At 43.1% G+C, this 11036-nt stretch overlaps 1 protein-coding gene across 1 annotated transcript; it reads left to right on the top strand.

Moving 5' to 3' along the window:
* The first annotated feature begins 579 nt into the window (after positions 1-579).
* Positions 580-9976, top strand: klf5a (Kruppel-like factor 5a). The gene is made up of 4 exons (XM_026356119.1): positions 580-935; positions 1917-3054; positions 4228-4287; positions 7590-9976. Exons 1-4 carry the CDS (start codon positions 771-773, stop codon positions 7766-7768), a joined length of 1542 nt encoding a protein of 513 aa, XP_026211904.1. The 5' UTR covers positions 580-770; the 3' UTR covers positions 7769-9976.
* Positions 9977-11036: the final 1060 nt, after the last annotated feature.

The raw sequence follows: 11036 nt of genomic DNA, 5'->3' as shown, positions 1-11036 counted from the left end.
TCCTGGTAAAATATTTAAAATACCTTACTGATGTTGAGATCTTTAACTTCATGTGTCATATAAATAGTTGGACTATTCGTTTAAAGGCATAATGAAAAATGTATATTGTTGCAAATATTTGGAAGAAATACATTTTAATGTTCAGAATCTGGTGATAGAAATATTGTCTGTGAAATATTGTTCCCATTCCCAGTGGTAAAAAAGTACAATACTTATATTTATATGTTAATATTTCAGCACTTGAGTTAAAACAATGAATGCAGTACTTATACAACAGAGTACTTCTACACTGTGGTATTGTTGGCTTCACTGCCCACTGCAGATTTGTACATTTTTATAAAACCATCGCAGGAATATGTGGTTTAAAACAGCAGGTACATGACTTTAACTCTCTGTAGAGCTCTGTGCAGCCTGGCTGCTCCTGTGCACACGTTACGACACCCTGGTTAATGTATTTAGATGGAGAGTAGGGCGGTGGCCGGTGAATGAATGATCAAAGGCTTTTTAAAGGTTTTGGAGGGCGGTGCATGTGCTGTATTTACAGTGGACCGCTCCGCCCAACACCAGGAGATAGAAAACTGTCTGTGGGCCGGTGGAGGGATGAAACAAGTGGAAGGAGATGGAGCAGACAGGCACGCGTTAATAACTCCACCTCATCGGCTCAACTCCTTCCCCAGTCCGCTGTAGCATCCTCCTGTGTGTTGTTGTTGGGGGGTTTTTGTGTGTGTGTGTGTGCGTTTTGATCATTGGCGTTGCTGCGTCGGAGCTTCATGGCCGCGACACTCACGATGAGCGGCGGCGGGCAGGAGGACCCCTTCTACCCGCTGCAGAAGGCGACTCTGCCCGCTGGATTCCCCCTGGAGGACTCGGCGTTGTTCGGACTGGACTGCAAGATCCCGGACACGGACAAGGCTGGACTAAATGACTACACACAGGTACGCGCGCTTGGAGATCACATTTCGGGTGTATTTCATTGAATGGGCGTGGCAGATTGGTTGTAAATCCAGGTTGTTGGGGGGGGGGGGGGGTTGTGTTTGTTTTTTTTTTTTTTTATGCTGGCCTTTAAATTTCACTCGGCCTTGCAGCGTGATGATTATCAGTCGTGCACTATTTGCGGTGATGCGCGAACAGGCTGCGACCAGCTGGACGCGAAGCCGAGCTGCTCCGCCTGCAAACGCATTCGCCGCATGTTTTCTGTGCCAGCCAGTTGGCCACCAGTTGTTGGGCTCCTCTTGGCGTCCCCAGTCTCACCATCATACCACTCGGACAACAACTGACTCCAGCTTTGAAACAGAGAGGTCCCGGCAACTCTGTCACCAGCCAACAGCAAACTTGTGCAGGAGAGGAGAGAGGTGGATGTAACAGCTGGAGCCTAGAAATAGCAGTCCATCCCCAGACTACTGCTGCTGCAGCAGGAGCTGCAGCAGCAGCGGACAGGGAGGCATGGGTGTTTCCCCATTCCCTTTCATGCTGCTGCTTCATCCTCTGCTGCAGGGCTTCCCTAACTTTTAGACCAGTTAGATATTTCATGCTCACATCAATTAGAAAATGGACATGGCGTTGTTTCTCATAAAGTTGCTCACCTGTGGTGCCAGCGCAGGCAGCAAATACGCTGCTTTTTTAGTTTCTCACCATGTGCAAATGAGATCTGGTCCCAGAAATGGCCTCACGGGTTGGTAGGTTTGTGAGTTCAGCCTTGCAAGCAGAGAGGGAATGTGGCAACTGCCTATTGATAACTACTTGATAAATGTTTTAGTGGTGACTGTCCTATCAAACCTTTGTCTTCCCAAAATAGTGTCCCAGAATAGCCTCATGGTGACTCATAAGAAGCACTTGATTTTATTTAACCCAAGTTTACTTTAAGAGCGTAACTCGATGCGTTTCTAAACAGCACTTTGTGTGTTTTGTCTTTTTAGCAACAGACGAAGTGTGAAATGGACAGGTACCTCTCCCCTCAGCCTCTTCCCCCAACGCATCCTGCAGACAGCCTGCAGAAGTCACACACAGACGGGGCATCCGCCGTGGATCAGTTCTTTACTGACGATCACACTGGGGCTCCCTACACCCTCAACATGAATCTTTACCTCCCTGACGTCGCCTATCTGAAGATGGGCTTATGTCAGCAGCCACGGCCCATTCAGCAACACAGCCACACAGGTCTCACTCAAATCAAAACAGAATCAGCCTCTCCGTGTTTCTCACCCAGCCTACAGCCGCACTGCCCCAACACTCCGACCACAAGTAGCTGCAGCACATCGGGGCACGGACCTGGTGGCATTGCCATGGAAACTTCAGCCATAAACATGACGTTAACAGGCTTACCGGACTTCACCAGTGTTTTCAATCAGTCAGGAGGCGGCCGAGGCGGCGATTCAGTGCCAGAAGTGTTTGTCAAACAGGAAATGTCGTCACAGTTCGAGCAGCATGCTCTCCACCATCATGACAACAGCGGCTCGCTGTTTCAGCTCCTGAGCTCCGACTTGGACCATCACCATGGTAATGGTATGGATGCCCCACATCATCATCATCATCAGCAGCAGCAGATACAGCACACTTCGACTTCCACAGTCCACACTCCTTTCCATAGTTTGCCAGTAGCTTCTTCTGCATCTCAACAGGAGCAGTCTGCCAAACCTGCATACTGTGGCCTGGGCAGTGGAGGATACACACATCCTCATGCTCAGGCACACCCCCACTTCCTCCAGCAGCAGGTTCCCTACTTGCCGCCCTCTCCGCCGAGTTCTGAGCCCGGCAGCCCTGACAGGCAGAAGGAGCTGCTCCACACCATGTCCCCTCCTCCCTCTTACGCAGCCACTATTGCCTCCAAGTTGGCAGGTAGCACCCCTGGACTCGGACCCATCCCAGGACCAGGTGGCTTAGCTATGCCCCACACCACAGGCCCTGCACCAGTCCCAGGCCCAGTTGCAGTCCTTTCTCAAGCCCCTGCGACAACCCCAGCCCCAAACACAGCTCAGACCACCGTGCCTGTTCGCTACAACCGGAGGAACAACCCTGATTTGGAGAAACGACGGATCCACCACTGTGATTACCCAGGTTAGCGCGACTACACTGACTCTATATGTGTGTGTGCTGATTATTGTCACTGTTGTGCGAGTGTGTTTATTTTTGCACACCGCTGCGGTCAGGTGAATCTTTGGTCGCACACTAAGGTCAGCTTTATGCAAACCAGCTTTATTTTAAGACACCCATGCATTTCTTTGAAATTATATGTTTCGCGTTGAACGACTTTCCCAGGCCTATGACTCACGACATGAACTGAAGCCGCAGCACAGAACATGCTGCCCTGGAATTTGAATGTTTTGGCAATAGAGACCATCAATTGCTGCCTTTCAATTAACTGGTATAAAACCTACTTTGTAAATGTATCATCACACCTCAAATGACTCCGGCACTCTCAGCCGTGAGCTCACACATTGTTGTGGCTTTAAAATCATCACTGGTATGATTGTGGAATGAAGCGTGTGGGTGTGTTAATTAGATAAGTCATTTGATTTGTCCTTACACACACGCACACAGTATGTGCATACAGTCACAGCTTGCACAGATTAAGTTTTTTTTTTTTACACACGCACACTGTAGCTATACAATGTGCAGCTACGTGGAAGACATGTAATATCAACTAGCCTGTGGCAGTGTGTAAAATAGGCTTAAGCAGAGCCTCCTGCAGCATGTTAGCACACGTCTAACTTCTTTAAAGTCAGATGAAGCAGATCCGTCTCATCCACATGAGGATAGGTTCACTTCATCCAAATGTATTAGTCACACTGTTGCAGCTGTTCAGTGTTCATTCTCTGCAGTACATTGAATTTCATCATTTTCCTATCAGAAACTAGTAATATCTAATATCTATTATATGTCCTATTGACCTTTTTGACATTGTAATCTACAAACTATGTGTGGAAAAGATTTCATAATCCTGAACTTAAAACTGACAGGTGTCATTTTTCAACAAAGTAATAGCATGTGGTTCAGTAAAACTATCTACCGCTTTTTACATTTACTTTAAGAAAGTCAGTGTTAGCAGTTTTTGTGTTTCCACAAAACAAATATTTACTATATCTCCTCCCAAAAAGCTTCTGTTCTTCATTAGTTAAAATTTCTAGCATACCACAGCTCAGTATATTGGGTAAAAACATATCTGACACGTGAATTCTTTGGATTTGGATTAAGCCTTCTGTTTGTGTTTATCTCCCCGTATGCGATCAGGCTGCAAGAAGGTCTACACCAAGTCATCCCATCTGAAAGCCCACCTCAGGACTCACACGGGTAAGACATTCCTCTAACGAATGCATCTTTTTTAAACGGGAACCTGTCAAAAAAAAATGACGCTGGCCACACGACTCGTATTTCGGTATCTGCACTGGCACCATGTTGCTAGGCAGAGTGTTGTGTTCCTGGCATGTGTGTGTAAATGTATCCTACCCCATTCCCATCCTCTGCCCAATATACTATTCCATCAAAACAGGTGGAAGTGACACACTTCTGCCAGGGGATGACTCTCAGACTATGTGGTCAGCTCGAGACGTGTGGTGCCATCTCTCTCAGGATCTCAGTGGCTGTTCGGACATTTAAATACTTTCATTTGCTTTTCTGACAGTAGCAGGGCTCGTTTGACGCTATATACGATATGTGTGTGTGCATGTACAAAACGATCTCGTCTGTTTTTCTTTATTCCCATTCTTTTCTTCTTCCTTTCAGTTAGTGTCTCCTTTCATGTTGACATTCGAACCATTAAGTTTGGATGAGCAAAGTCAACAAACAGGGCGCTTAGGTGTTGGGCCCCACCTAACTCCAGCTAACAAAACAAATCTTCCCTTGATATCTGCGCATTCCTCGCTCATCGGGACAAATACGCACAAACTCACTGTTACGACTTTGGCGATCTAGAATCTGTTCCACTCGAGCTGAACTCGTTGTTCAGAACATCATTGTGGGTGTGCGTGCCTTACATTCGAGTACTGGCAACATGACACGACAATTAGATCAGGCGTCATTCATGCTGCAGGCTGATTGTGGTTGTTGCAGTTATTACAGACCACAAGATGAGAACACGACACGTAAAGAGGGATGTAGCAGCAACTTTCATATCCTCCCTGCTTTTGTCAGTCGTACTCATTTAATGCTCTTGCTTAATCACTTTGATTCATTTAATCATTGCCGCCTCTGATTTTTGTGCCACCCTTCCTACCTTCAACCCAGCCTCACCCCCCCCCACCTCTCTCTTCTATTTCCATCTTTGCCTGTTACTCATTCTGTTCTTCTTATTCAGCTGCTTGAATGCACACTTACACATTTATACACACACACACACACACACACACACACAGACAAGTCCACACACACCTGTCAGTAATCTGTATGAGATGATTCCTAATGCATTTGGGTCCCCGTGGGAGTTCCCACTCTAATCTCCATCAACATCCATTACCCTGATTGTTTGTGCATTTCTGTCTGTGTGTGTATAGTATGTATGTGTGTTTGCGTATGTTAGCTTGGGTGCATGTGTTTGCGAGTGTATTATAAGAGCTCAAGACTCTCAGTTCACTGTTTTGTTTTTTTTTTTCTCAGCGTCTTTTCATTGTCTCTCTTCTTTGTGTATAGTTTTGGGTGTGTGTTTCTAAGTTTGGCGACGCTGTACGTAATTTCGTAACAGGTTTACTGTGGCTGAAGTGCTTGCCATGCTTTTTTGAAGCACTAGCTCATCCAAGTTACAAAATAAAAAACTTTTTTCTATTACTAAGGTATCCAACATTTAGATTTTGAGTTTTTATTTGTTCAGTTTAGCAAGAGAAGATTTCTACTGCTTAGATTAATACTCTGCTCCAATTCAGTTTGAAATATTACATATAAGGTGTTCCTATTGAGGCCTGTGCACTAAGCATTATAATGAGGACACTGGAAAGAGACGCTGTTGTTGTCGTTCATGCAGTGTGCAACAAAACTGAGTACACACCTGTACACGTGATCTGGTTCAAAGAGGAACTATTTTAAGGGCATTTAATCAGTATAATGTATAGTATAATTAAAAACAGGTTAGATAGACTTCATTGAAATTACAGGGGCCAAAGTCCAACCTCATTGCAACAAAAGTAACTATGCATTTAAGACCAACTGCATCAACAAAGTAATTAAAGGAAACTGTGTTCTCAGTTTTGACCTAATGCTGGTGACTTCATGAAGGCAGGAGAGCATCAGTAGACAACTAAGAAAACCATTGCTCATAAAACAGAGCAAAACTGTAAGAGGAAACTGCCAAAGGACATGAAGAAAGCCTGATGGGTTTTGGCAGTTCAATCTATGGTCAAATGAAACCAAAATAAATTTGTTTGGATCGGATGGAGTCCAGCTTGTTTGGCCTGGACCTGGCCGGGACTACTGCAGCTACTGAATATGCCAACCGTTGCTGACACAGGGCTGCATAAATGCATTTATAGAAAACACTATGAAGGCAAATTCATAAACCTAAACACCAAATGAGAGACTGTCCAACAGTCCAACACAAGTATCCTGCAAAAATTGAATTTCTAAAAATCTTTTAACGATGAAAAGAGTGAAGAACAGTTTCCCCTGACTTTAATCTCGCATCGTTGGAGTATTTTTAAAAGTGAAGGTAGAGTAACAACCCCCTACAGCAAAGAGCAGCTGAAAAAGAATGATTTGTGAAGATCAACAGAACATCTTGCAACAGATTTGTGCAAGACTGATATCATCCATGCCCTGGAGGATCAGGGATGTCATCGAAGATGGAAGCAAACACGCAGAATATAACAAGACAATGAGATGGTATCTCACTAATGAAGGGTGTCCTGCTTTTTGCTGCAGTTGGTTCCTAAATATAGAACTTTTGTTGCAGTTAAATCAGTCAAACGTTTCTGTTTTGACATTGACGCAAAGCTAGCATTTGCAATTATTTAGCATTTAAATCATATTGACAATGGGTGTACTCAGTTGTTGGTGTATACTGTTTAAGTTAACCATTTGTTAACTTCAGTGAGATGTTATCTCGCCTCTTGTTATCTGCGTGAATAGAGTGCACCATAGGTGAGTGCAAATATGCATTTAGTTTGTAATTTTGGTGAGCCTACTTTGTGACAGGTCAAGCTGGTTCTTACAAAACTCCCGTGGCTGCAGCTGAAGACTATTTGAATGACAAAGTCACAGAAAAATGTCCATCTGTCAAAGAGAAATGCTCAGAAAGCTAATTCAGGCAATACAGAGTAGTCATCCGTGGGAAAGTTGTGCAGCTTTAGCGTTTGAATGCCTCTGACTGTGTTATGACTGCATATGTTGTTAGACAACTGGACTTTTCAGTAAAGCCTGTTCTCCCAGTTCCTCCACCCAGCTGTATGAATCACATAAGTTGGGGAATTAGCAACTGTTTTAATGGCAGTGTCATCAGTATTATCAGTACCTACAGTGTGATCACCCAATAAAGTCTGGTCATACTGTGCTCATATAATATGAGAGACCCATAAATTCAGCTCTTAGCCTCTAATTCTAGTGCTTATTGTTTGCTCAGTTCCACAGAGAGCACTCATTCAGGCTTTCTGTTTTCTCCCGTCCTGCAGGTGAGAAGCCGTACAGGTGCACGTGGGACAGCTGCGACTGGCGTTTTGCTCGTTCGGATGAGCTGACACGTCATTACAGGAAGCACACAGGTGCCAAACCTTTCCAGTGCGGCGTCTGCTCACGTTCCTTTTCCCGATCCGACCACCTCGCCCTGCACATGAAGAGACACCAGAACTAGCATTTGCACACACACACACACTGCAAACAAACAAGCACTATCTCAACACACATGAAACACTCACTGTCATCTCCCACATTTACAACGCTACAAGCTGCCTGGTGCTCAGCGGCTTTCACTGACAACACGGCTCCTCCTGGTGCTGCTTTCATGTGCTAGAAAGGTTCAAACACCAAACAAGTTCTTAACCCAGAGTGGGACAATTTGGAGGCTGTAAAGTAGAAAGATAACGGCCAGAAGAAGTTACTGGTCTCATAACCTCCAAATATACTTGGTATAGATGTTCTTTGGACTAATACAAAGAAGAAACAGAAAATGGTAGCTCTAAAACGTATCTCCAGTCTTTTTGAACTCTTTTGTGTGACTGGAATGAAAGCACTTAACACTCAAAATGTCTAATCTTTTGTGTCTGTTCTAACATAGAACTGGCTTCATGATTTTTTTTTTTCATATAAAGGAGAAGCTTTTGTTTCCAAATTAGTCAAACCAAATGTTTTTTTACTCATTGGTTTGTTAGTTTTTATATATATAACTGGAATATCCTTTTTTTTGTTTGTTTGTTTTACCAAATCCTTCGGTTTGCACTAGAGTTGGTAATCTAAGTTTGAGCCATATGTGGCCCACATATCTCATTCACCACTGGAACGATCATTATCGCTACTAGACTGAATCTCACAAATCATCGCTGTTCAGATATTAAAAATTAAAGGCATTTATACTCTGGAGAGAGGGAAGATAGAGTAGGAAAAAACAAGGGAGGGGTGCAGATGGAGGCATAGAAAGATTTTTAATTTTAGAGAGAGAGGAGGTATGAGGACAACGGAGAAACAGAGGGAGGTGGATGGTTGCTAAAGAGCAGCAATTAGGTCATGAATTATTCAGATTGTCTTACGATGGGTTTCCAACCAGAGAAATGTAAGCAGAACCCTTAGACATGTCCTGGACTTCATTTTAAAAAAATAGGTTTAGTTAAAATAGGATTAACTGTATTTGATGCACAAGCTTGAATTAAGCATCTTCAGAATACATTTACTGCACATGTGTCTCATTCAGTGTTTTACTTCCTTCCAATGTTTTAACCAAAGTGTCATCATCACCATTCATCAACACCTTATTAAGTGCCTCCTCCTCTGGTTTATGTGTTCTCCAGTAGCAGAGCTGTGATCAGTGTAGACAGTCCTTTAAACACACATGGTGCTGTTCTTATTTCTTAATCTGGTGAATCTCAGCTTGGAAAAGAAATTCCATTTCTTTAAGATTTCAAGGTTGCCCATCATTCGTCGTGACGTCACAGCCTGGCTCAGGCAACTTCACAGACATCCAGATGTTTTGTGGAACTTCAATTGTTTCTCTGAGGGTTTTTTTTTACTCTCTGACTCTGTACACAACTAACTTGCAACTTGGCTGTATCCACCAATCAAATATGGACACATGATTTGTTGAAGCATAGTTTCACAAATTTTGAAAGGCTCTCTTGAAATACTACAAGAGTTATTGGTCACTGTGAGTGTCCCTCTTGTGCATACGTGCTACTTAAAGATCCTTTTCACAGTTATGAAATTCTTGCACCGTGCTTCAACCACCAGTGTTTGCTTAGTCTAAAAGGAAAGAACAAGGATCTCACCTGCACTGAAATGTCATGTTAAAACTCTTAATGCACTCACGGGCATGCAAGTATTGTTCTAGGACAGATTCAAAATGATGTAAACCTATCCTAACAGATCAATGTCCATTTTGATGCTGTGATTTAGCCCACACCTATAACTGTATTTGTTAACTGCAGGTAGTGTTAAGATAATATAGCACTGTAATGTATCATGGTAAATCTATTTATTTCATTGTGCTGAAGGGGGGGAGGGTTGTATCAGATTGACAGTCTTTGTCCCCAGCAAAAATGCCTTAATGTAAATATATGCACTGTAAATAACTGATTGTGTTTGTTTGTCTTTTCCCCTTTTCTTATTATTTTGTAAACAAAAGGGCAAAAAGAGGAAAATGCCCCACATACAAAAATATTCAAGCCTTTTCTTGCTCCCTTTTTGTTTACTTGTCAAAGATATTTTGATGCCATGATTTTATATCTATTGTCCTTCCAACAACTTATTTTGTAAATCCTTTTTATTTCTTCTGTGGTAAACGTTCCAAAGACAAAAGTTGTTTTTCTTCAACTGAGTGAAGCCAATCCAATAAAGTCAATTCACACTTTTACAGGTGTGCTCTCGTGCTGAAGTTAATAGGGAGATTCCTTATTTTATCTTCACTTTTTAGTTTTAGGGCTTATGGATATGTGGTACACTATGGGGTTTTTTTTGTCCATGTGTTTTATATTAAAGCAGCGTTTTGAAGAGTTGACCATGCTGTGATAATAAAGAGTGCGGTGTCTGTGGGGCATGAAAACAAGTCTTTTCAAGGCCTAAATGAAACAAATGAGACATAACCGACCTTAATCTGCTAAAATCTAAACAGGGTTTCTGTAGAAGTGCTAATCCCCTGAGGCTGGGATATTCTGTGGTAGAGTTGACATACTTAAAAGATCAGTTTCAGGAGAAGGAGATAAAAAGGGGAGATGTGGAGGAGAGGCAAACTTCATCCAGGACCTGCAAGTAACCTGCAGCACCCTTGCTGATCAACAAACAATAGCCCTTTGATATCCCAGCAAGAGACAATGGACAAGAAAATAAATCTGACCACTACTCTGGGACTTGAGGGGAATCCCACTGCATGGAGATAGGCGTACAAATACGCGCACACACGTACACGCCATATGTTCTTGGTTTAAGTCACAAATGTGACCCGGGGTCTCTGTTGTAATCTACCTCAGATGTCAGAGAAGAGGGAGGTGGAGGAAAGAGAGCGAAAGAAGTGAAAGGCAGAATAATCTAAACAAAAGAATCTCTAGGGGCATCCAATCAGCCACTTCCGTCCTCCTACATCTCCTTTCGTTTTCCTCCTCCGCTCTTATTTAATTTCATTTTTTCTCCCGCTCTTCTCTTTGTCTTTTCACACACCGTATCCCCCTCTCCTCCCTAGTGTAAAGTATTGTATGAAGTATTGTCCAGAGGCGCTGCTCTGTGGGTCAGAGTGGAGACTGCTCTCATAACCTGCTCAGTTCCTCTTCTTTTTCCCCTCTTTTTTAAAATTTTGCACCTTGTCCTCTCAGCTGTACCTTTTTCGTCCGTCCAAAATTGAGGAGGACTTCTTTTCTTATCTCGATTTGTTTTCTTGCCAAATCAAATTACATGGAATGTATGAACATGTGCAGAACATG

Source organism: Anabas testudineus, chromosome 15 (assembly GCF_900324465.2).
Source record: "Anabas testudineus chromosome 15, fAnaTes1.2, whole genome shotgun sequence".
Taxonomy (NCBI): domain Eukaryota; kingdom Metazoa; phylum Chordata; class Actinopteri; order Anabantiformes; family Anabantidae; genus Anabas; species Anabas testudineus.
The sequence above is the reverse complement of the archived record's forward strand: the minus strand, read 5'-3'. Positions and strand labels throughout refer to the sequence as shown.

Coding starts and splice junctions, on each gene's coding strand:
- klf5a (XM_026356119.1), top strand. CDS start 771: ATGGCCGCGACACTCACGATGAGCGGCGGCGGGCAGGAGGACCCCTTC. Junction 936..1,916: donor GACTAAATGACTACACACAG/GTACGCGCGCTT, acceptor TTGTCTTTTTAG/CAACAGACGAAGTGTGAAAT. Junction 4,288..7,589: donor CCACCTCAGGACTCACACGG/GTAAGACATTCC, acceptor CCCGTCCTGCAG/GTGAGAAGCCGTACAGGTGC.